Consider the following 26,976-nt stretch of genomic DNA (forward strand, 5'->3'; position numbering starts at 1 on the left):
ATCAAAGTTAAGAATTATTTTACTTGGAGTAAACCTGAAAAACAAACTATTTAAACTGGCTCATATTTTTGGAGGAAATAGGATAATTATATGTGTATATATGGTAATATTTTAAAAACCTAGACAGTAAATACTGACTTTTTCTATGAAAGGTTTTATGTACTTAAAAAGTAAGCAGCAATTAGGCAAATGTTCACCCTGTGTTCTAAACCATAGTTTTTGTCAGGTTAATGTGTAAAAAAATACGAGGTTTCCAATTTATTCTCTGACAGTAAGTTTCCAAAACATTTTATTGTGGTGAACATTTGCTTAAATGATATGGAGAAAAACAATATACAAATTGGGTAGTTAGAAATGTTTCTTCAGTGTTATCACGAAGGAGACAGATGTGAGTCTAGATGCTAAAAAACGAACAACCACTGAAAAAAAAGGGAAGAATTTTGTTGGAAATTCATTTCTCTACCATATTTTCCATAGTATTTAACTAGATAAGATATATTGTCGTGAAATCATCAGTATAATTGATAACACTTTGAGAAACTGTCAATTGTGTTACTTGTGAGCTTGTGATGCCTATGTATATGTGTGTATGTGTATATGACCGAAAAGCACAAATCATTTTATGCTAAATGAGCCTGTGACCCATTTTGTAGAAGCCTCTTTTTAATTTTTTCAAAGAAAATAAGGCTTTGTGCTTGGGATTTGTTTGGTCCTGGAAGTGACAGGTGCATTTATAATCAAGTTGAATCAAGAGTGACAAGGAGAAATACAACCAGATTTGTATTTCTGTATTTCTTTTGACAAGGGCATTCTTTTCCTAGAAGAGTAACATTCCTTTTTTCTCTTTAATTTAAATGTGTGTATTTGTTACGTTCCAAGTATTTTGGTTAAACAAATATCTCTCGAAAATGTGTGTTCAAAATCCTTGCCTAGATGCATAATTTTTATTCTTTGCAACCAGTTAGACAAATTCCTCCATTTCATTTTCTGCTAACCTCCTGATAACAGAAACAGAATACTTGGTGAAGGACACGGACCACTATTGAAGAATAATGATTGTGTAGAGTGAGGGAAACTACAGTGACTTTGAAGGAATACAGCAACCAACGGCAAGGTCATTGAAGTGAGGGCCTAGAGTTTCTGCAAAGTGTATATATTTTAGGGAGTATTTGTAACAATACATGCTGGACGGTAGAGCTATAAGAGAAGTAACATGCTAAGTCTTCTCATTGATAATATCCATAAATCTACATATATTTTTTAACATTCTCTTTAGTTTTGTTTTGATTTGGATGTCTCTACACCATTCCTGATTTGTAGGACTAAGTAGATCTACTTTTTTCCAAGGCAGTTGTATAAAATTCAATTCTTCCCTAACATTTTTGTAACACTTTAGTATTCCTAAATATGCATTTGCCTAGTCTTACACCGAGGTGTTTTTTTTGGGGGGTGGGGGGTGGGGGGACTACTTTAAGCCACTCACACAACCCTGTCTGTTGGAGCCATGGCTGTTAATTCTGTATTATTTCTCTATACCCCTTGAAAATTCAGCACATTACAAGTTTCATTCTGTGCTCTAGGAGACAGACTGATTTTCAACTAGATTTATAAATGAGGATATATAGTAACAAACAATTCACTGGCTTCATAAGATAGTAAGTTAGGAATTTCACAGCCATGCTTCCCAATTCCTTGGTGAAGTTTGGAAAATGCTACATACAGAAAACTCTGGTAAGGTACAAAGACAAATACAATTTGCTTTCACCAATTTCTTAGGATTTATTTCTTTATATAAAACTCCTCTTCCTTCTTTCCTGCTGCAAGAGATGGTATAAAACTCTCTAAGACAGCTAGACATGCACCTATACTCTCAAAGGTGTCCACAAAGTAAAAAATCAGACCAAAATGGTATGAGCACATAACTTATTTATCACTGCCTGGGCATGGCAATGACAAAGAATTCCTAAAAGTTACATCAGCCTTAAAACCTGAAATTTTTTTCTAAATGGCTAAAGAAAAAAAATGAGCCCCTGAATTAATACCTTTGAAAAAAACATGATATTCTCCTAGGAGAATCTGAAAGTCTTTTCAGGAAGGAATGAAATCAGCTAATAGCATTAAATTCAACATAAGGCTATCCTTTGCATGAAACAATCTTAAATATCGATTTCAAGAATAAAATTTTAAACTTTTCTTGATGTTAAATGATTTCTGGCTATATACCTTATAGGCAATAGAAGAATCTATAATTCATACATGTTCAATATCATGGTAAAAAAAAATCCTGGAAACAGAATGTAATTATGTGTCAATTCCAGATGTCCAAAGAAAATACAAATTCAAAACAAAACACACACCAGAGAATTATCCAGAGTTTAAGGTATTTAGGGTATTACATCGATTTGTAAGTTCAATTTTCCAAAACCCTCTTCTTTAAGGTAATAATTTTATTTCATCTTTATGATAGTTATGTTTTCATTACATTTAGCCCTCTATTAATAACAACACAGTTTATTTTAATGCTTGTGGAGTCTTGATTTATTTTTTCCTCTGCTTTTAGGTGTGCTAATCTTTGTGCATGTGCATTTTTCTACCACATTGCAACAGACAAGCTTTGGTTCGATTTTCTTATCCTACACAAAGAAAGATTTTGAGTGCAGAATCTTAGCCACTGGGTCTTGGGTTGCCATTTTATTTTCCTCTCCTTGGGTGGATTTATTGGAAGGAAATGGGTAAAGGGCAAGGGGAGAAAAGGAAGGGATGAGAGAGGGACGAAGGGAAGAGTTCTCAGCTATGTTGAATCTTGATTCACAACTTTGCCTCCATTCATGGTTGGTGTTCCGGAACTTTTCCTCGAACGCCCCTGTTTTTCTCCAATCTCATGTAGTGATGGCTCTCTGTACATACACACTGGAAGGAAAAAATCACATTAATTACTCTTTACAATAGTGGACATAAATTTGGCCTCAATAAACAGCTCAACTTTGACTTCATAATATTGTTCACTCTCATCACTAGCTCTTCTTCCTATGTGAAAATGAGTTTTAACTTAAAACATTTAATGGATACACATAATTCTCTTCTAGTTCTATCAGTCACAACCTTTTAAGTCTTCCCGAACGGCAAACACATGGGTAGTTTCTGTTCCTGTATAGATAAGGCTTAAGTTTTTACTGTCTACTAACCTATATAATAGGATTTTCATCTAGAGTTAGAGGAGACATTGGGAGTATAACATTTAAAGGGTAGAAAGAGATATTTTGTTTTTTAGCCTTTAGCCTGCAATCTTGGGAAAAAATTCTTATTTACATGATCCTAATCTTTACCCTACTGCAAGAAATATGACATTGTTTTATCAAATTGAAATATTTATTGCCAACTTTCAGGGTATTCATCTATAGTTATTCATCAGTAGGAAATATGATTATGCAACCGTGAGATTTCAATTCACATCTATACAAACACTTCCTTTTATCTCTATTGTTTTGTCTGGCTCTAAAGCTCAGTCATCTGTGAATTATCGTGGCTCTTGCTAGATTATTGCATAGAAAGAGAAATGTTTTTCAATTCACAAAGATAAGATAGGATCTATTAGCGTATTGAGTCCATTAAAAGAGATTCATTTTACTGTTGTGAGACAAATGTGACTGTATATGAGTATATTAAATATTTACTTAAATATCAGGAGGTATTTTTATCTTTGACTTAGGAACAAATAGTTGCGTACTCCCATCTATTGAACAATCACTACAATACCTTGGTAATCTGAATGTTATTTCCAATCAGATTGCTTCTGCCGATGGGCTTTGCCCTGGAACTGGAGACCCGAGCGTGGCCATGAATAAAACAGATGTTGCATGGTGGTTAAGAGCACCAATTTGGGAGCCACACTGCCTGGTCTACATCCTTAGCCACTTTCTAGCTCTGTCTAATGGACACATAGTAAGCATCCAAAGATGTATAAGAAGAATGAATGAGCTGATCTCTTCATGAACATTATGAATAAAAGATTTCAGAGAACATACTGATAAATTGTTTTGGTTGAAGGTATATCCTAAATCCAAAACTAGATTAAGAGAGTTAAGATACAAGTAAGCTTCTCCTCAGACTCGTTCAGTGATGAAGAGATAGGTCTCTTCCAACATCTCAGTAGTAGGGCTTCTTAAATGTCCATGTGCATCTGAATCACCTAGGGGTATTGTTAAAATGAAGACTCTGATTCAGAAGGTCTATAGTGGGCTTGAGATTCTGCATTTTTAATAAGTGCCCAGGTGATGCGGATGCTGGCAAAACCATAACCACACTGTGGCCAGTACAAAAAATATATATAAAACATGTTTGTTAAGTATATTGTGCACGATTATTATACACATATATATATATATATATATATTTTTTTTCAATACGCGGGCCTCTCACTGTTGTGGCCTCTCCCGTTGCGGAGCACAGGCCCCGGACACGCAGGCTCAGCGGCCGTGGCTCACAGGCCCAGCCACTCCGCGGCATGTGGGATCCTCCCAGACTGGGGCACGAACCTGTGTCCCCTGCATCGGCAGGCAGACTCTCAACCACTGCGCCACCAGGGAAGCCCTACATATATATTTTTAAATGAGATTTTAAAATATTTCAGTTATTGCACTGAATGGTCCCTCCGATATCCTCAAAGGACTAACTGCCTTTGGCCTCACTAGCAAAGTATACAGAGGAAACTAGAAAGAATTGATCCTGTAATTTTCAGATGGTGCCAGTAGGTAATTCAAGTTTCTACCTTTCTTTTACAAAAGACAGAAGATCCTTAAGATTCTACTGAAATCTTGAAATTCCTCAAGCCTAAGGTCTTTTACCTATATTTCTGTTATACACAAGTATTAAAATCCCCCAAATTAAAAAATATGTTTATATGTGCAAAATATAGCCATGTATTTATAACTGGTTAGTGCACAGGGGAACTCAGAAGTAATGAAGTGATTCAGTTGGAAAGTTATTCATATGATGCCATAAAGCAGTTTTTCCCTACTCTGTCACCTAATCAGTTGTGAAAATCCCCAGACCTGACTACTGACTGCTAAATCAGCCTCAAAGAATGAAAAAAAATATTTAAAAATACACACAATAGATTTTGACACGCAAATTTCTTAAACTTCAACTTACAGGCACTTGAAGAATATTACTCTTTAATTTCCATTAAATAATATAGTTTATAGTTTTGTTTTTTGTTTGTTTTTGCGGTACGCGGGCCTCTCACTGTTGTGGGCTCTCCTGTTGCAGAGCACAGGCTCCGGACGCGCAGGCTCAGCGGCCATGGTTCACGGGCCCAGCCGCTCCGCGGCATGTGGGATCTTCCCGGACCGGGGCATGAACCCATGTCACCTGCACCGGCAGGCGGACTCTCAACCACTGCGCCACCAGGGAAGCCCTAGTTTATAGTTTTTGTATCTGAATTTCTTACTGTTGCAATTTCTTTTTTGTTTCCTTGTATCATAGATTCTACTCAAGACATTTGTTTTTAACTTTTATCTTTTTTTTTTGCTATTTCTCACACATAAAATACTTAAGTTATGACAACACAAAATGTTGCCATTATAATTATCCTTGCAGATAGCTTTTCAAATAACTTAACCCTGCTGACCATCCTAGTATCAAGTCCCCGTAGAGTTTTCCAAACTGGCATCTAAAATTTTTCAGTATTTCAAAAAGAACAAAACTCACTAGTGTCATAGCAAAATGTGCAACTTGCTCTTCTTCTCGGACAACTCAATCACTAATTTTCCAATATTTCCATTAAATGGAGTAATAAACTTCCAGGTTTTGAAAAATATATCTTCTTATATATCGTAGCTGGAAAATTAAGAGTAATTAAACCAATAGATTCAATTTAATTTCTTGGGCTTTAATTTTCATTGTTATTTACAGACTCTCAGATGCCAGTAATACTACCTAACTTAAGAAGCTGACAAATAAAGGGGTATGAAACTCAATCAAGTTTTAGAATTAAAGTGTAATTAAGAGACCATGATCCAATTAGAAAGCAAAGAAAGAAAGGACAAAACACTTCTCTTCAGGAATGTAACCTCCTTTGATAGTTGTATTAACACTCCATAACTGTGCTATTCTGTCTGAATGGTACATAATAAAATGATGACACAAAATACAAGAAGAAAACAAGAAGGCATAAGTGTTCTATAAAGTGCATTATAAGCTCAAAACGTAAACCCAAATCACTGTGATGTACACAATAACCACAATCATAACCTCTTAAATAAACCTTTAATCCCGTCAATAAATCTATTTCAGAATTTTCAAAGCCATTTCATTTATTTATTTTTTATAGGCAAATCGTCTTTTAATGAACTGTACCAACAGACAGAATTTTACATTTAACCCTAACTGGGACTTGGACTTCTTCCCAGGCACTGAATGATCACAGAGAGACTAGACTGTAGTAGAGAACCCGAGCTGGCATTTGACTGTGAAGATTTTCCTGGATGCGGCTGGGCAGTGCCGAAACCTGCCCAAATGGATATTCAAAGCCATTGTAAACTGACCACCTCATTTGATAATTACAATAACCAGGTGAATAAAGTAGGTGAGAAACATAAAAGAAACTAAGCAACTTCCCTAAAGTCAGAGGGTGAGTAGTAGCAGAGCCAGATGGGAGTATAGGATTTCGAGGTCCTAGTCAAAAGTTTTTAATAAAAGCAGAAAAACAATTCATCAAATAAGTGGTATAAATGACTGTCTTATACCAATGTTTAAGTTATTTTTGTATATTAATGTAGATCCAGGTTGGCTTCACCTCTACCAAATGTTCCTAATGTCATCCAAAAATGGTAATGAAAACAAATTCGGGATGCCTATTATAAAAATAAATAATTAAGTAACAAGTGTTGGCAAGTAGGTGGAGAAACTGGAACCATTGTACATTGCTGGCAGGAATTTAAAATGGACAGCCACTGTGAAAAACAATATGGTGAGTTCCTCAAAAAATCAAGCATAGAATTACCGTATGATCCAGAAATTCCACCTCTGGATATACACCCAAGAGAAAAAAAAGCAGGGATGTGAACAGGTATTTGTACACCCGTGTTCAAGGAAACATTACTTACAATAGCCAAAAGGTGGAGCACATTTGGTTGGTTGAACAAATGAACAGAAACACAAAATGTGTTATATACATACAATGAAATATTGTTCAACCTTAAAAAAGAACAAAGTCCTGACACAAACATGGATGAACCTTGAGGAACTAAGGCTATGTGAAATAAGCTAGGCACAAAAGGACAAATATTTTATGATTCCATTTATGTGAGATACCTAGAGTAGTCATTAATAGAGACAGAAAGTAGAATGGTGGTTGCTGGTGGACACTGAGGGAAGGGAGGATGGGAGTAAATACTTAATGGATGCAGCATTTCAGTTGGGGAAGATGTAAAAGTTTTGGGGATGGATGGTGGTAATGGCTGCACAACACAGGAATGTATTTAATGGCACTGAAATGTACTCTTTTTTTTTTCTTAATTGGAGTATAATTGTTTCTCCCTTTGGGATTCCAATTAGATAAGTATTATATCTTCTCAATCCTTCTTCTGTATATCTTGGACTCTGTGATATTTTCTATCTCCTCTGCCCTTTTGTCTACATTCTCAAGAATTTGTTTTTTAGATCGCAGTTCTTTATTTTTTTATTGGAGTATAATTGCTTTACAATGTTGTGTTAGTTTCTGCTGTACAATGAAGTGAATCAGCTATAAGTATACATATATCATCTTCCTCTTGGACCTCCCCCCCCATCCCACCCATCTAGGTCATCACAGAGGACCGAGCTGAGCTCCCTATGCTATACCGCAGGTTCCCACTAGCTAGCTATTTTACATACGGTAGTGTATTAATGTAAAACCTATTCTCCCAATTTATCCCACTCTCCCCTTCCCCTACTGTGCCCACACATACGTTCTCTATGCTTGCATCTCTGTTCCTACCCTGCAAATAGGTTCACCTGTACCATTTTTCTAGATTCCACATATATGTCTTAATCTAAATATTTGTTTTTCTCTTTCTGACTTACTTCACTCTGTATGACAGACTCTAGGTCCATCATTGCAGCATTATTTACAATAGCCAGGACATGGAAACAACCTATATGTCCATCAACAGATGAATAGATAAAGAAGATGTGGTACATATAAACAATGGAATATTACTCAGCCATAAAAAGGAACAAAATTGGGTCATTTGTAGATGGACTGAGAAATGTACTGTTAAATTGGTTGAAATGGTAAATTTTATGTTGTGTATGTTTTATACAACATAATTAACAATTATACATAATTTTTAAAAAATCACACACACAGAAACAAACACCCTGAGTGTAAGCTGTAAACAAAGAAGTGACTATTAAAGCCAGAGATGTCCTATTTGCATGGGAAGAGCCAAAACTTCCCCAACAGTCAACAATATTAGTCTTAGGACTGTTCTGTGAAAGAGAGAATTGAGATATACTGAGGGTGCAGGGTTGGTGAGAGGAAAATCTGATGAGAACATCCTAGGACTGTGCTACCTAATACAGTATCCATTTTGCCATATGTGATCATTGAGCACTTAAAAAGTGGCTGGTCCTAATTCAGATGTGCTAGAAGTATAAAATAAATACTGAATTTCAAAGACCACACAAAAATTAAATATCTCAGTAATAATGCTTCATATTGATTATATATTGAAATGACATTTTGAATATACTGGGTTGAATACGTTATTAAAATTTATTTCATATGTTTGTTTTTATTTTTTAAATATGATTACCAGAAAAGTTTAAATTACATATGTAGCTTGTATTATATTTCTATTACACAGTGCTGTCTTAGAAGTTTGCTGTTCTCTGGAAAAGAAGTGTCTTGATTAGAGTCAAAGCTATCAATTACTATATGATGGGGAGGGGAGTTGAGGAAACTTCCTGAACTGACTGGACCTGACCTCCATAGGCAAACTTAGGAGAGACAGAGTATTCAGATTTCTTTGATGGAATGAACTGGTTCACAAAACATTTATTGGCCCTTTTAACTTGGCTTAACTATTAATAATATTGTATCATTTTGATTCTATTACTGTCTTTTCATTTCTTTCTTTCCTCAAATTCCAGTTACTCTTTTGCTGACTAATATCCAGAGATGAATTTGTTTCAGCATTAATTTGTTCATTTATTTTATGAACAGGTACAAATTACTTTGTACAAGGCGCTCTGCTAGATTCTGCGGCGACTGCAAGAAATGCTCTCTTGATTCCTTGCCCTCAAGGAGCTCAAGGCTAAGAAAGAGAGCACAGGCGTTCACACAAATCACAGGGTAGAAAGGGCCATAGCAGAGTTTCATGGAAATGAGTTTATAAAATAGTTCTTTGATGTTGATTTAGCCTTGAAGGATGCAGAAGATTTAGAGAAATGGATGAGCTACTAAATAAGAATGAAGGGATGAAGCACAGGTTGTATAAGAGAAACGGTGACCAGTTGAAGGATGGGGTAAAACTGAGAGGTGGCGAGGGATGAGAGTGGCAGGGAAACTTGAGTCAGACCTCCTGAATCCAGGCCAGAGGATTTACGCCATGATCCTGATACAATCAGCCTTGATTTGTTAGTGAATGAACAGTTAATATGTCCATCAAGTATATGAGTGTATAGGGAAAAATCTATTTATTCAATCTCTTTATCTAGAAAAATGTCTATGTTTACATGACATTCATAGCCAGTCAGGGTAGTCAAGAAAAATCAAACTGAATCTTACTGCATAGATTACATAAGAAATCATTGGCAGCGTTTCAAACCTTTATGAGTTGTTCTGATGCCTTGCAAACACCGTCTTAATTTCTTAGGAACAAACTTAGCTGGGCGCCATGATGTATGAGACCAGCTGCTTATCTCCTATACAGTTGGCTTTCTGTATCTGCGGGTTCTACATCCTCAGAGTCAACCAACTGCAGGTTGGAAAATATTCAATTAAAAAATTCCAGAAAGTTCCAAAAAGCAGAACTTGAATTTGCCCTGCTCTGGCAACTATTTACATAGCATTTACATTGTATTAGGTATTACAGATAATTTAGAGATGATTTAAAGTATACAGGGGGATGTGTAGGTTATATGCAAATACTATGCCATTTTATATAAGGGACTTGAGCATCTGCAGATTTTAGTATCCACAGAGATTCCTGGAACGAATCCCCTGCAAATACTGAGGGATGACTGTACTCAACATCTAACACATTTCAAACACCATGACTCTGACTGCAATTGAAAAGTGGGGCTCTCTTTGTTAAGCTAACTAACATGTTGAGAATGGTTATCCTTTTGTTTTGGGGGAAGCGTAATTTAGCTTAGCACTTAAGACGACTAAACAAACAACAAATGATAAATCAAGAATTACTAATCCCGCAAATGAGACTCCTATATACTGTACAGTAAAATTTGGAGTCCTGGTATTAATTTCCAATCATATACTACTAAGCAATTCTGAGAAACCTTTAAGAAACATTTCCAGGGAACTGTCGAGATTCTGATCTTCAACAATTATATAAATTCTATAGCTCCTAAATTGTGCTTCTCAAATTATTACTGTCCCATACAAGATTAAGGTTTTTTCTTCCCATTAATAAGTTCCTTATTAGTAATTGCAAAGAACCCTAGTCTCTTGGTTTGCAGTAGTTCAAAGGACTAAAATGGTATTTAAGTAGGGGCTTTTCCATCACTTTCTTTTACTATAAGCTATTATTTCATTAGAATATAGAGTTTTTAGTCAATGCTTTAGAAGTTTTTAAAAATCCTTGAATATTTTCTTCCCAAGTGCTCTGTTTTATGCATTCTGGGGCACTATAGCTATGAGAGCAAAGTTTGATATTCTAGTTATTTTGATGAGGAGTCATTTCCAAATTGAGAATAAAGTGAAAAAACAAACAAAAAATCCAACTCCCTACCATTCTTGTCCTCCCAGCTCCGCACACCTGTTTCACAGAAACTCAGGTTCAGTGCCACTGCAGATTTAACAACTGGAAACCAATCCAGTGAGGGGAACTTGGGATATAACTATTTCTCATTCAGGACCTTGTGGGCTCCACTTGTGATACAGGCTTTACTTTCAGTGGGCATGATTTAATGGCCAGCTGTTGGTATGGAACTAGTTTCTAACTGTGTCTCTTTCTGATTTAATTTTATACTATCCTTCCAACGAAGTTTCAATATCCAAATTTCAAGAATGTTCAGTGTCCTGATAATGCAATACTTTCATGATTCACAACATTATATCTCTTTCCTTTGGCTCTTCTGGGTTGTCCTGATCCTATTTCTTGCCCTCTTTCCTCTTTGAAGTATGAAAAAATATACTTGCTCTTTTTTTCAGCCCACAGAATGTTTTTGAGATAAATATTTTTCTCATTCTAACATATGTGGTATCATAATAGTTTTGGATAAATGGTAAAAAGGAGATAATGCTCTGAAAAGGGAAGTATTGCAGTATGGCTCTTTAGATCTCTTTCTTCAAATCAGTTTTCTATTTTTCCTCTATTCTGATATATGTTTCCATTTCTTCCTCTTCTTCCCCCTCCCCCCCTTCTTCCTTCACGTCTTCTTTTTCTTCTGAATGTTTCCTTTTATTCATGTTTTGACTTTTCTTGATTTATAGTATATTGAAGCAGAGGGATTTATCCCAGCTTTCAGAATAAGAATGAGGTAGAGATTTCATGAGAGAATATTCTTCCTCATTTGCAGACACAAGGACAAGCGCGGATTTCTAATAACACCGCCGACGTTACGTATTACCTTAAGACATAGCATCTGCTAGGAATCCCCAGTTCATCCCTTTAATGTGAACGGAACACACTCGTATGATGGACCCTAGTCACTTAGTGACTTGGTGTAGTGAAGGCTGTCATTTTCACAGCTGCCTGAGATGCAGTGGTCCATTTTTCTATAGAAAGCCCTGCAGTCCTGTTATCAAATAAAATGCTACACTTGGTCATAACAAGACCATAAGCTACCAACCTTGTAATAATATATGGTATTTGCTCAACTTATTTTTTGCCTTTACTTTTAAATGCAAGATTGTGCCATTAGAAAAGAAAAGGGCCAAATACATATCACTGGGCTTTGAAGTCTTATTAAAAATAAATCCATCCTCTCTTTGTAAGATTAGTTATGGGTCTTTCCAGGGCAGGCTTTCCACTTATTATTTTTCCATTATATTCTTTCACTGGTACCTCTGCTGCAAATGCAGTTATCAGAATAGGCAAGCGTCCCTTGCCATTATAATAACTCAGATTCCCTGTTTGCAACTTTTAATGTTCAACAATCAGTTTTATGTTAGTTATCATAAATTTCTCTTGGAAAACTTAAACTAAAATAAAGCCTTTCTTAAAAGTATGAAAAAGTGACATCTCAGGGGTTGCTGTTATTTATAAATCAAACAACAATAATAAACCAGGTTTCAGGTACCATCCCGGGGTATTCTCCTTCTAAGTAGCCACTGTCCTCTTAATCATAGCTAATATTAACTGAGCACTTGCTAAACATCTGCACTTTATATACAGTAAGTTTATTTTAAATGACCCTAAAAGGTGGATACTTTAATTGACCTCTTTCACAGTAAAGGAAACTGAAGAGCAAAAAGGGTAGTTTGTTCAAAGTAGTGCACTGACACAGGCAAAATCTGCATTCAAATTCATGTGTGATTAGCTGCAGGTTCCTGCCCTAAGGGTGTAGCCAAATAGTTTAAAGAGTTTGGAGAAAAACAACACTTAATTTCTTGGTCTCAAAGTCTTGACCCCAAACCTCTGGGGTGCTCAGCAGTTCTTGGAGTCCTATTACGTTTTTCTACCCAATTTCCTCTCTCATTCTTCCCAAGTGACTATTCCATACTTCTCTTCCCTCCTCAAACTTTGAAAACTGCCTCAGACCCTCCTCAGACTCAGGTAATAGGCTTGCCTTCTTTTCTTTTCTCTTCTTGTCTTGTCTTCTCTTTTTCTCCCTCTCCCTTTATCCTTCCCTCCTTTCTTCCCTCCCTTCCTTCCTTTTCATCAATAAACTACCATGCTTTGTACTTCCCTTAGAAAAGAAATGCAGACGAGAAAGTTTTCATATTTCCACCACAAAAGTTACCAACCCTCACACATCTGCTCATACATGTTCTGGCTCCCTGCTTGTTAAAATGCATGAACTCTTCCTGTTTCTATTTAAATCTAGCCCTCCCCTTGCCATGTGTGTCCTTGATCCCATCCCTGCTGGTCAGTGTTATTCAGTGACCCTCTCTCCTATAATACCAATTTTCACTTCTCTCCCATCAGTCTATAAATACGTTGTAACAGTTTTAAACAAATAAACCTCACCATGCAACTACCATGTTTCTCTCCACCTTGGGCCCCATTTCTCTACCTCCCTTTTATAACAGGACTCCTCAGAAGTGTCATTTAATATTATTTTCTTCTTTTCTTTACCTCCTGTTATAACTTGAATCTACTCCAATTAGACTTAGTGCCCCCTACTTCACTGAAATCACTCCAGTCAAGTCGCTGTTGAACGTATGTTCCAATCCCAATGGTCATTCTCATTCACCAGCGTGCTGGACGCTCTAGCAGTATTTGGTAACGGTAACAGTTCTTGTCTTAGTTTTGCTTCTTTCTAGCTGAATGGACCTCGGTGAGTTATGTAACCTCTCTTAAACTCAGTTTCCTCATGTTTAAAATTGGAAATTTTAATCTGCATCCTTCCAAATGTCAGTGACTATCAAATGATACCCCTGTTAAGGAAGAATGTTGAAAATAACAACAAATCATCCAAATGTAAAGTAGTACAACTGGTACTAATGATTACTTTTATATTACTGCTGGATTCTTGTAAATCATTTAAAAATTGAAAATTCTGATAGTTATGGAAGAACTAGGTGTAAATCTTTAAGTGTCAACATTACTCTGGAATTGAGAGATGGAAAACTTGAGTGGAGGGCAATTGTAGTTGTTGCTGACAGATTCTGTTTTCCAAATGGAGGCAAGATAACTCCAGTTTCTAATAAAACTCATAAATGACACTTTATAAAGAACCTTCATGCTAGTTGAGACACAGATGTAGAGAACAAACGTATGGACACCAAGGGGTGAAAACCGCGGTGGGTGGGGATGGTGGTGTGATGAATTGGGCGATTGGGATTGACATGGGATTGAGTGATGTGTATAAAATTGATGACTAATAAGAACCTGCAGTAAAAAAACAAACAAAAACAACTAACACTAAACTTTCTTTGGGTTATTTGTATGGAAATGTTAATATAAACGTTTCAGACATTACATGAAATTTCTAAAAAACTTACATGTTCTGGTATAGTGTTATAAGTCATAATTCTAGTTATTTAAAATGTATATCTCAGAAATCACTAAATTTCCTTGTCAATTGAAAAAATAAAAATAAATAAAACAAAACAAAAGAACCTTCATGCTCTATCAGTTTCCATCAAAGAAGAATGAAATATGACTAATATTTTTATTACTACCAACTTAATCAAATTTTCCTTGGCCCTCTGTAATCTCCAAGTGGAAAGGTTAGATTGCTCTGTTAGTTAATGGACCATTAAAGAAATTTAATTGTCTTAATAGCAGATCATGGAAGGGTGTGGGAAATTAACAGGAAGCAATTTCACACCTTAATTAATGTCACATAGAACCCCTTTTGGAACTGTAGCAGAACTTTATGTGCTGGTTCAGAACGTATTGTCAAAAGGATGCACCCAGTATGCCGTAAATATTTATTATAAAGAGTTAAGAGAAACTGTGAACAAAAATATCTATATCTTCATTTAGAAAGAGATCAGAAGCAGTATTTGTGTGCAAGAGATAGATACAGAAGAAGAATATGTCAGGGAGAGGTAGGAGGGCTTTATTAAAGACTAAATTCAAAGCCAGGAAAAAGCTGCTTTGAATGAGTTAACTGGTTTGGGGAAAGAAGGTGTCACAGGCTGGCAGAGATCCCAAACTCAAAAGGTGGAGAGAGAGATGCTGCTATTATCTTTTCTGTAATAGAAACATTCAAGAGCATCAAAAGTATGTTTTTACTCCATCTTTCTGTTTTTGTCTTTTAGTATGGTTGGGTCCAAAAGAGGATTTTGGAAAACAAACCATCTAGTTCTCTTTCAAGTTAACTGAAATAAAAACATCAAAGTAATTTGCCAGGGCTTCCCTGGTGGCGCAGTGGTTGAGAGTCCGCCTGCCGATGCAGGGGACACGGGTTCGTGCCCCGGTCTGGGGGGATCCCGCATGCCGCGGAGCGGCTGGGCTCGTAAGCCATGGCCGCTGGGCCTGCGCGTCCGGAGCCTGTGCTCCGCAACGGGAGAGGCCACAACAGTGAGAGGCCCGCGTACCGCAAAAAAATATATAAATAAATAAAATAATTTGCCATTAGTATCTTCCTGATAGGAGTTTTACAAAATCAGGACTCCTGATTTATTCACTTCTTTGGTGTTTTAGTACAAAGGTTTTGAAGAAATTATTATTTTCCCTCCAAATTCAATTTTCATTGTCTCTAATACTTTATTCAATACCACGCCTCACAGCCTTTCTCTAGTACGTAACACAGTAACACAATGTCCAATTTCCAAGGGAAAATGAAAAAGGCTCTTTGCATTGATCTGACAGATTTGAGAGATCCAACTTTCTTACAATGCCAATCTTCATATTATTCCTGTGAAATAGGTGGAATTTATAATCAGTTGCATCTCCAGAGATTACCTAGGTTGAAGTAAAAAATTATTTTTGCAAAATTACTTAGCAAATCATTGGTAAAATTTTTTATTAGAAGAATTAGACATTTGTTTATCCTTGACTAATTGATTACTATCAAGTTACTCTTTCTTAGTGATCAATGGGGTACAATAGTTGGTATTACCTCCACTAGCTCCGTATAGTAATTTAACCCAGCACTAAAGTACAACCATCCTAATAGCAGTAGGAAAGGTAATTAAATATATTAATGTGTTTAATATATTTAATTCCATGGTGTCAGAGTGACAATTTACTCTATATTAGATTAGGCTTAGTCCAATATATAGATCATACTAATTTGAATACATTTAAATAATGGCCTACGGCCAGACTGGATCAAAATGAGCACTGAAACAGCAAATTCAGTTTAGAACACTGAGTCTCAAACCTGGTTGCCATCAAAATAACTTGGACAATAAAATCAGAATCCTTTGGAGGTTTGATCTGAGAATTGGTAGCTTTTAAAAGCACTCCAGATGGTTTTGATACTGATGTTTGGGAACCAGTGATCTATATTATATACTGCTGAGACTTCAATTAGGTTCTATTAGCTTGAAGCAACAGTTCTAACAGACAGAAAGGGTAATCTGTAACTGTCCTAAAGTTGTGTGAGTGTATGTGCATGTTGTGTTAGTCTTATCTTCCCACTAGAAAATAAATTGGTAGAAACTGGTTAGGTGTTCCTTTAGTCCAAGTTTAATATTTCTGTAGCAATGGCTCGCAATTGATATTTACTAATTTCACTTTGGAAATGTATTTCTCACTCCAGGATTAAGTTCTTGAAGCTTAAATCTTGGAAAGCGCACATATTCTTTTCAGGGGGAAGGAACTAGATTCTGAATATCCAACCACTTGCAAGAGCTGAGCAATGAACTCCTTGAAGGAGAAGGGAGGAGAAAAGGCAGAGATTGTTTCTTGTTCTTTGTCAGAGAGTATTTGGCTGGTGTATCTGAAGCTAAAGGGGGAGGTCACCATCCAGACAATTAAATCTGGGGGAGTTACTTATCTGTGGTGTGAACAATGCTCTGAATGGACAAAACTGGGAATGGTGAAGCCTGCACTGTTGTCTTAAATTCCAGGGGAGGGTAAGTAAAGGTTGATGTGCAATGTACGTGGTAATGGGTTTAAATATCAAGTCCATGCATCTGTCTGAATAGATGCCCTTGCAACCCCTTATTAACACTGCCTATGTTCTAAACACAGGATGGAGGGTGAAGCTGTGAAGGGAAAGGGGCTGGTGGGTTTTATTATTATCATGCAACCAGTGCATGACTTAAAGATCCTCACACTGACGGAGCTTAATTTTGGGAATCCTGACATTCAAAATGACATCGCCATCAGGACTGGGAAAAAGGCAGAGCTATTTGAAAAACAAAAACAAAACGAGAGTGGCACTCAAAGCTGGACATAGCCAAGGTCGCTAACAATTGCAGAGCCGCAGAACCAGCCCTGGACAGCAGGTTTCTAGATTTGGTTTGTGAGACGATAAAACTTTGTATGATTAAGCTGCTCTTAACATGGGTTTTGTGTCGTACACAACCAAACCTAATTCTAACATATACAACTAGGAATGTCTGGTTTTCTTTTCCCACATTTGTACTCAAATGCAGCAAATATGAAGAATTAAGGCAGCTCTCAAACTCGGAACATGGTAATTGTATACATTTCTCTTAGAAATATGTACATGATCATACAGACTCAAGAAGAAGCTTGATTAGCCAAAATGCAGACAGAAGTCATGATCAGGAAGGTAGGTTACAGGTGTTTCTTCTTTTTTGGGGGGGGGGAGGGATTTAGTATGAAATGCATTATTCATAAAAGGAATAAACAAAACACAAGGATTTTTTACTTTTCCTTTATACTCTCCTGAATTTTCCAAAAATTGTTAATGAGCATGCACTACTTTTATTACAACAACAAAAAAATCAACTTAAATGCACAAATAAAAATGGTGCAATAGTTTTAATAGTTTACTTACTCTGCACCTGGAGTGTTTTTGTCTACCTAATCCCCACCTCTCATCTCACATGTTCTGAACCTGACCTAGCCCTGAAGGTATGTTTCAGTATCAACTTTCCAATATCTTCCTTTTGGTGGAAGTGCTGGCTCCTTCTATAAATCCCAGTATCATTTCCGGCAACATTTAGTCCATCACTTTTTACATTATACTACTGCCATTAGTAAACTCCAAGAATATTATATCTCCAAGAATATTATATCTCCAAGAATATTATAAAGTTTCCTGGAGAATATAGTTCTTCTTTGTCTTTATACTTACCTATGTGTTCATTTGTTCATTCACTTGTTCACTTATTCAATTGACAATGATTATTGGATATCTCTCTATGATATGCCAGGTATTGTACAAGATACAAGGAGATATGAGAAAAATAAAACATTCTGTCATTTAACAAGTGATCTAATTATGGATAAGAAGAGACAGAGTGGTAAATAGGTGAATTTAATACAATGTGATAATTTCTAGAAGAGAGAACAAGATACAATAATAAGGTGACAGAATATTTAATTCTACTTGAAGAAAGTCAGGGAGGCCGTCATAGAAGTATTAACTCTTGAATGAATTCTTTACAAGGACTGATAGGCATTCTCCAGGCACATGAATGGAAATTTTGAGGACAGAAGGGCAAAAAAAAAAAAAGTACATAAAGCTCAAAATAGTAAAAATGTATTACAAGTAGTAAAAATGTAGAACAGAGGAAAGTTCTGTTTTGTGTGGTTAAAAGCACAGGGTGTGAGGGGAGGCTTGAGAAAGACTAGGAACTTTGAATGTCACATTTCCCCCCAGTGCTTTGAACACAGTATTGATTTAACAAATGTTTGCTGACTGTTTCAGTCATAGGTAATCTGCAGCAGGCACTGTGTCCCTACACTGGTGGACTTGACCATACCTTACAGATATTTAGCAGACAGTAAGCCTGGCTAAATCACAGAATAGCAATGTACTGCCTCAATTTTCTCATTTCTTTGGATGAGGAAGCTGAACTAATGTCTTAAGTGATTATAATGTGACTTTTAGAGAAGAGTGTTATGTTGGTAAATGTTCACTCCACTGCTGCTTTCTTAGCCTGTATTAAAAAGCTTGACTGAATATAGTAAATGTGGTTACCTCAATGGGAGATTCTCATCCTGCTTAGGGAACAAGTTGCCAAAAATGGGTTTCCTCAGCATGAAATTATTTATTCCACTGATCAATTGAAATAAATGAACACTATATTAAATGATCAAGGGAGGGGAAGTTACAGGCTCAGGTAAGAGGGATAAAATTTTAAAACTGTAATATTTATTAGCACAGTAAATTGAATATTTTCTTTCCTTAAAAAATACAAATAAAAATTAATACATTATATTATGAGATTTGTTCACAAAGATGTAGAAATTAGGATATAAACATATTTCTAAAAGACTTGTAAAAACTTTAAAGCATTATAATAGTACTACTGGTTTTTTCAAGAGTGTAGCCTGAGAAATTAAATTATTGTGTTCAATAAAGAAGGAAATTACATTCCAAATGGTCACTACCACTATTTTTCTACTTTCAAGAACTTGCTAGACTCTATATTCAAGCAGTGTTTTCTAAGTGTCAAGTATTTTTAATGGAATTTTATTTTTTGATAGGAAGAGGTACTACTGTGTTTTCTGAATCTTTGTTCTGATCTGTTGTATGACAAACAATCTACTGAGTGAAAGGAAAAGGGGTGGAACTGGCATCAACACACAGGTCAGGGTCTAAAGAAAAGAAGCTTGTCTTGTACCTTCAATAGGTTTTGGTACAAAATGTGATGAGGGCTTGGTTTTCTTCACTCTGTTCCCCTTCATAATTTGACCTTCCTTATTGAGTCCCAGAAACCATGCTCGGCCTGATTCTTGCTGACGGTACAGTGTGGAAGAATAGATCACATAGTAGTTTTCAAACACAGATTCCTTAAATTTGCATTCTGGAGTGAAAACATCCTGCAGGAAAAAATAAAAAAAGAAGAAGATACAAAAGAGAGAAAGGATTTAATAATGAATCAGCAAATATTTAAATCCAATGAGCCTGAAATGTAGGTTCTCTGTTAAGAAAAAATGAGAAATAATTGCACATAATTTCTGTTAGCATTTGGTTTAAAGATTTATCATACAAAATCAAGAAATGAGATTTCCTTTCTAAACAGCCTTACTCCACAGAACACAACTGTCAGGCTTGAATAATTTCTTCGGTTAATATCACTCAAGACTGTGCCCATGTCCACGCTCTGATGTCAGTTTAATGTTTTTTAAATTTAAGAGAATAGCCATTGTGCATTTTTGTGGCCCTTAGCATGTAAAATGTAACCCTGGGAATCAAAATATAACACAATCACAGCACACACAGGCTCAGCAGACATTTTTGAAGGGACTACCCTATATGTTCACAAATCTATGAAATACTCAAAGCTTGTTCCATAAAATCACTAGTATACTACCTCTTTGCTTAACATCAGTAACTTTCCTGTTAATTTCTTTGGAACATTTTTTTTTTACTTAGTAATTAAAATTTCAGGTAAAAATATCAGGAAAAAGTAGTAGAAAAATTTTACTACTATACTGTATGATCTCCAGTGAAACATATGAGAGTTTTAGTTCAAGAAGGAACCTTAAAAGTCCTCTACCTCACCTTCACCATTTGATAAGTGAGACAACCAAAAGGTTATATGATTAATACAAAGTTAAACAACAACAGCAAAATTACTGCATCAATGCCAGAACTCACATTTATTGCTTCACAATCACTGCCTCTCAAGTTCACCTTTTCTGCCTGAGTCTTGTTCAGTGACTTACAATGAGATTTTATAATCAATACAATAAAATCAAATCCTAATATGTCAAATGAACAAAATGTATTTCATGGAAAGAAGAAATTCCTCCCCTTCAAAGAAAAGCAGAAGAAAAACAAATGTGATAGCATCTTCTCAGCTACAAGTAAATAAGAATCCTACATGTCAAACATATTCACAATAGTCACTGCCGTCTTCACTAAGTGCTAGAAGAATCTCTTCCTTGTTACCCTTTCAATGAAAGGCCCCAGTGATTTAATGCAGTTACACCTGGAGTTAAGTTATTGAGGAATATGTGGGACTAAAGCTGTTGAAACCATGTCCTTGGAGGTGATTCTTGTAGACTAATCCCCTGGCTTCACTTCCAGGGAGCTACGGTGATGCATCTGTGGAGACAGATGAAGGTCTTCAGGGATAAAGAAACTGCTGGAAGGACTCTGTTGATTTTAAATGGTTCAAAAGTTATAGACCCAAAAAAATGAGACAAAAAATATGGGACGGGAGATGGAAAGGTGGTTGTACCCATTAAAATAATAATAATAGTAATAATAATAATATTTCAATAATAATTACATTACAATAAAAATATGTCACAGAATACTCTCAGTTTTAAGTAAACTTAGTGGCTTAAGAACCAGAGAAACAATTGACTATGTGGTACCATTTCACATCTGCTATGATGGCCATATCAAAAAAGATGGACAATAAAAAGTGTTGCTGAGGGTTTAGAGAAACTACAATCCTCATACCTAGCTAGTAAAAATGTGAATAATGCAGCAGTTGTGGGACATAGTTTGGCAATTCCACAAAAGGTTAAACATACAGTTACCATATGATCTAGCAATTCTACTTCTAGGTACATACCTATGAGAATTGAAAATATATCTCCACGTGTGAACTTGTACACAAATATTCATAGCAGCATTATTCATAATGTGGAAACAATTCAAACACCTATCAATGGATGAATGGATGAACAAATGTGATATATCCATACAATGAAATATTAGGTAGCTATTAAAAAGGATGGAGTACTGATTCATGTGACAACACAGATGAACCTCAAAAACATTATGCTAAGTGGAAGAAGCCAGATACAAAAGGTCACATGTTGCATGATCCAATGTAAATGAAATATCCAGAACAGGCAAATCCAGAGACAAAACATAGATTAGTGGTTGCCAGGGGCTGAGGAGATGGGTAAATGGGAAGTGATGGCTTTTTTGGAGAGACAAAAGTGTCCTGGGATTAGACTGCACAACTATATGAACAAAACCATTGAAGCATATAGTGTAAAAACATGAATTTTTTGGTATGTGAATTATTTCTCAATAAAAAATGAGGAATCAGATAAATGAAGTAACTAGAGAAAGTAAGGGGAAAAAATGAAACTACTGCATATTCCTTGTCTGGCAACACAAAATTCCTAATTTATGGTCCTGTGTGCTGAACAATGGGCTCTCCTATGACCTTGTCTCAATATTATTAGGACAGAGTTTAGCCATTGCCAAGTATAGGAATCAAAGTGATTCTGATTAAATTTATAAGATAATCTAATAAAAGTTCTGGTTTCCTTCTAGGACTAGGTTAAAAAGATCTGAAAAAGCTAAAAATTTAGCACAGATTTTATTAGTTATACTTTTTAAAACAAACTAATCCAAATCTCAAAGCTTTTGTTTCTAGGTCTAGCTCAATATTAATGAACTCTAGATGCTAAGGGACTCTTCAAAGTTCAATGAATAAATTCTACATATAAGACTTCAGACCTCATAATAGAAGGTGGGAGAAATACATGGGGCAAGGAATTGTGTGTATAAATACATCTTATCATACGTGTAATACCTATTTACTTATAAGTATACCTCACAGAAATATGAAAATTTGTAGATAGAAAGCTGCTTACTGCCCTTATTTAACAAAGTAACAGAAGCCCTTAATAGTTAAATAATTGTTTTGTGAGTCATAGTTTATTAGAGGCAGACCCTGGGCTAGAACCCTGGCCCCTGGCTGCTGGTTCAGTACTTTTATCAATGCCACACAATGCTTCCTTACTACTTAACCAAGCCTACTTTTGGTACCAAGCTGTTGATTGGAGGCAAGCCATCATCACAACCATGCCCACCAAGTATAATTACTATGCTGTCTTTTCTACATATGAAAGTAATATTTTTATTTAATAAATAGTGAACTCGTAGGTTTCCATTTAGTTTCACAATTGTTTAAAGTCTGCTCCTAGAAGAGCAAAAGTCCAGAAAACTGGACAGGGACTGAAGTCCTGGGAGCATGAGCCAGGGATAGCATTATGTAAGGATTGAGCCTTGAAATTCTGAGTTGGCGAATGGGGATCCCAGATATAGTATCCAGGTGATAATCAGATATAAAAAGTCAAGTGAAGTATCCCATTTAGTATTTTAAAGGGGCTATGCATAGTCAGAATTCAGAAATTAGGCAATTGAGAATACCCGGCCAGGGAAAAACATTTCAGGAGGAAAAAATGGCAAAAGCTTAGCGCAGGCACTTCTGTGGGGCACGGCCAACATCCTAGAAATGGGGAGGAAAACCTTAAGAACACTGAGCCAGCTTGGACGATCATTCTAAGTGCAACCTTTACAAGATGTTCAACAATTTCAATATAAAGTTGGGCATCAAAGAATTTACAATATACTTGCTACTATCACTCTATTTGTGTAATGAGAAATCAAGAGTCCTCTACTTGGAGTAGAAAAATCAGGGTTTTGCTTCTGGATCCATACATAATAGCTGTGTGACTTTAGGAAAGTGGTTAAACTTCTTTGAATTTCATATTTTCAACTGCAAATTAAGTTATTTTAAGGAAAATAAGAGGATGGATATGAAAGCATGCTGTAAGCTTATAGAATTTTTACAAAACTCCAATGCATTATTATTAAGATTTTTCTTATAGCAAGAAAAATGCAATCAGTCATGTAGCTAGACATTTAATTCTGTGTTTTTGTCATAGATGATTATATCTGCTCCAGCATCCAGGACCCTATGCCATAAGTTAAGCTTTATCCTACATAGATTGTTCCTACTATAGCTAAAACAACATACACACATACATTTTAAAAATCTTTGGCAAAGACTTGGGCAATCACATATACTCAGAAGAGGTTCTGAGGTTATAAAAATTATGTTCAGAATGATAATAACTCTAAAGTGTAATGGAGATAGGCAGGCTTTGAGACAAGGTGACAAAACCCTAGACTATCTCAATCCAGGACATATAATGAAAGCAGAGTAAATAACTAGTATAAGGAGGGTTCTTTTTCCTTTTGTAAAACTAACTAGTAGTCATGTTGCATCTCATGAATAGTATTTACTTATATCTATAATCCTGAGTGCTCAGTTCCATGTAGGTACATAGCAAGGCTTATAGAATAAACGTTTGTTGATGAAACAGAAACACACCCACATGCACATCATGTGTGTAAGTATGTGAAATGCTAGGTTTATTTTTCACATTTATTACTCTAAAATCTTTCCAAATCTTTAATTTGTTCAACTTAAACTGACTTTAATTTCAGCAGAATATGAATATGACCTTTGATAGTGTTTTGAAATTAATTTTGAGCACTCACTTTTTTAGCAGCATTTGCACAACTTGTTGTTCTAGCATTGTACAAGTCATTATATGACCAATTCTTCTTACATTCCAAATGCCTATTCACCCTAGCCTTGTCTTGGAAAGTTGGATCACCCACCCATTTAATTCCAGATGATGAGTCAATAATGGAACACCACTTAAGCTCAAGACCAGCACTCAGGACCCCTTTCAATCTCTCCCCATCCACCTGATTCTAATCTACTCTCTCCAGAATTCTTCTCGCTGATTCCCAACTTCATAGCTTCATACTCTACCTTGATCCCTCTCCCGTATTTCTTCCTGTTCTTCTCTCTGCACTTAGACCACTGATAACCTACTCAGGTTCTGGATTCTCCTGTCAGTCTTAGGCTCCGCCACTGCACAAGATGAGACACTTCCTTCTTAGCCAGCCTCTAACTGTGCCAGTCTTGGCCCACCCCACCCCTATTTGAATGGCATTCTCCTTTAGATATAAGTATCATAAGGAGTAAGGAGACAGAAATTTAGGGAATTTGATGGCTGTATGGATAAAATGTTATATTTCCTTCATGGTTGACTATCACTGCCAACAGTGTTTTCATCACATACTAATTCCTTGACATGCTCACACCTCTTAACCCTCAAATTGTACTTTGTTCAACTGTCCTCTCTAATTCTCTATCCAATAAAATAATGGCAAATGTTTTTCTCAGTTATTGCAGGTTATTGTGAATTTCCCTCCTTTAGCTTCTCATGGTATTTACTTTTTTTTCCCCAAAGTGTATTTAATGCACTTTGCATTGTGTCATGATGGTTTTTCTTGCTCCTGTCCTATACACTGCAAGCTTTTGCTCACAAAGACATGTTCCTCATCAGTGCTTATTAGGAAGTCCAGCATATTTAGCACTCAATTTATTCTTGTTGAAGTAAATAATAAAAATATTTTAAGGAAAGAGCAAAGACTATGTGATAAGATAGAGCTGAGTGACAGCATTGATTCTGTTTCTTTAGCTGCATAATTTTGGATGTGCTATTTAATTCTGATATATCTTTGTTTTATCATCTATAAAGTAGGGGCAATAATTTTCACATTTAAAAATTTGGTGAAGACACTTAAGATCTGCTCTTTTAGCAAATTTCAAGTATACAATATAATATTGTTAACTATAGTCACATTCTTGTACATGAGCTCTCCAAAACTAATTCATCTTACATAACTAAAACTTTGTACCCCTTAACCAACATCTCTCCATTTCTCCCTCCCCCAGGTAACTATCACTCTACTCTCTGCTTCTATGAGTTTGCCTATTTTAGATTCCAAACATCTAAATTCCACATATTTGTCTTTCTGCATCTCATTTATTTCACTTTGTCTAATACCTGCCATGTTGTAGCAAATGGCAGGATTTCCTTCTTTTTAAGGTTGAATTATATATATCTATATATAGATATATGTATATCACGTTTTTTTAATCATCTGTTGGCTGGTGCTTAGGTTGCTTCCATATCTTGGCTATTGAATAATGCTGAAATAAACACTGGAATGCAGACATTTCTTCAAGATCCTGACTTCATTTTTTTGGCTATATTCCTAAGTGGGATTCCTGGATCATAGGATAGTGTCTCACCACACACACAAAAAAAACCAAAAACAGAAAGAAAAAGGTAGCTATGGATATGTTAATTAGTTTGATTGTGATGAGTATTTCACAGTGTATATGTATATCAAATCATCAAGCTGTACAATTTTTAATTGCCAACTCTACCTCAATAAAGCTGGAAAAATCCATCATGGGTTACATTCAAGTATAGCTAAAATGAGATAATAGATAATGCCAAGTGTTGGAAAGGATGTGGAGCAACTGGACCTCTCATATGTAAATGACGGTAGAACAAATTGGTAAAACCACTCTGAAAAGCTGTTTGGCAGTATTGATAAATACAGGTGTATCCTATAATTCAACAATTCTACTTCTGGATTTATACCCAATGAAACCTATCAGGCTATCTATTTATTAATCAATCAATCTATCTATCTCTAACTATCTATCCCCTAAAAGACATGTACAAGAATGGTCATAGTAGCACTATTCATAAGAGCCCCAAAATGGAGACAACTGAAATGACCATCAATAGTAGATTGGATATGTAACATATTCTGACAATAAGATACTATAGAGCAGTGAGAATAAACAAACTACAACTATAAGCAATAATCTGGATGATTCTCACCAACATAATGTGGAAAAAAATAAACCAAACAATAAATACAGCTACTTGCTACATTATTTCAATTATATAAAGCTCAAAAGCAGGTAAAACTAATCTACTGTAGAACTCAGGAAAGCAATAACTTTGTTCAGGGAGGGTAATTAGTAAGATGAAGCAAGGGGAGGACTCTTGGGTGCTGGCAATGATGTATTTCTTGATCTGGTAGCTAGCTACACGTGTGTGTTCACTTTATGAAAATTCATTGAGTTCTATATAGTTTGTGCACTTATTTATGTATGTTATATTTGTCATTAAAAAATCCATAGTAGAAGAGTCAAAGCATGTGGTGAAGGTTAAGTAAAATGATAAATATTACTTCTCAAAATCATTGTCCTTCTTTTAAAATCAAGTTTTTCCTATATAATTAGCTAACATATAATGCATGAAAATTTTATACCAGTAACAATCATTCATTCATAGGTTGCAGACAAATTTTGTTCATGATGAAAATATAACACTTTTGGATCAAATAATTTATTCACAAAAAATATTTTCCATCCTTTCTCCAACTCATTTATTCTACTTG

General features: G+C 35.7%; 1 protein-coding gene across 8 annotated transcripts in view; it reads right to left on the reverse strand.

Annotated features, from left to right (window-relative positions):
* Positions 1-1,645: 1,645 nt before the first annotated feature.
* Positions 1,646-26,976, reverse strand: part of FGF12 (fibroblast growth factor 12) — a 566,009-nt gene continuing 540,678 nt past the window's right edge. For 6 of the 8 annotated variants that reach the window (XM_060150293.1, XM_060150291.1, XM_060150296.1 and 3 more), the window contains 2 exons: positions 19,553-19,751; positions 1,646-2,910 (listed from right to left, as the gene is read on the reverse strand). In XM_060150293.1, coding sequence (XP_060006276.1) covers positions 2,792-2,910; positions 19,553-19,751 — 318 coding nt within the window. In that variant the 3' untranslated portion in view covers positions 1,646-2,791. Of the gene's footprint in view, positions 2,911-15,542; positions 15,747-19,552; positions 19,752-26,976 lie in introns of those variants that run through there. The other 2 variants (XM_060150292.1, XM_060150290.1) reach the window with 2 other exon arrangements.

This window comes from Lagenorhynchus albirostris, chromosome 5, assembly GCF_949774975.1.
Source record: "Lagenorhynchus albirostris chromosome 5, mLagAlb1.1, whole genome shotgun sequence".
Taxonomy (NCBI): domain Eukaryota; kingdom Metazoa; phylum Chordata; class Mammalia; order Artiodactyla; family Delphinidae; genus Lagenorhynchus; species Lagenorhynchus albirostris.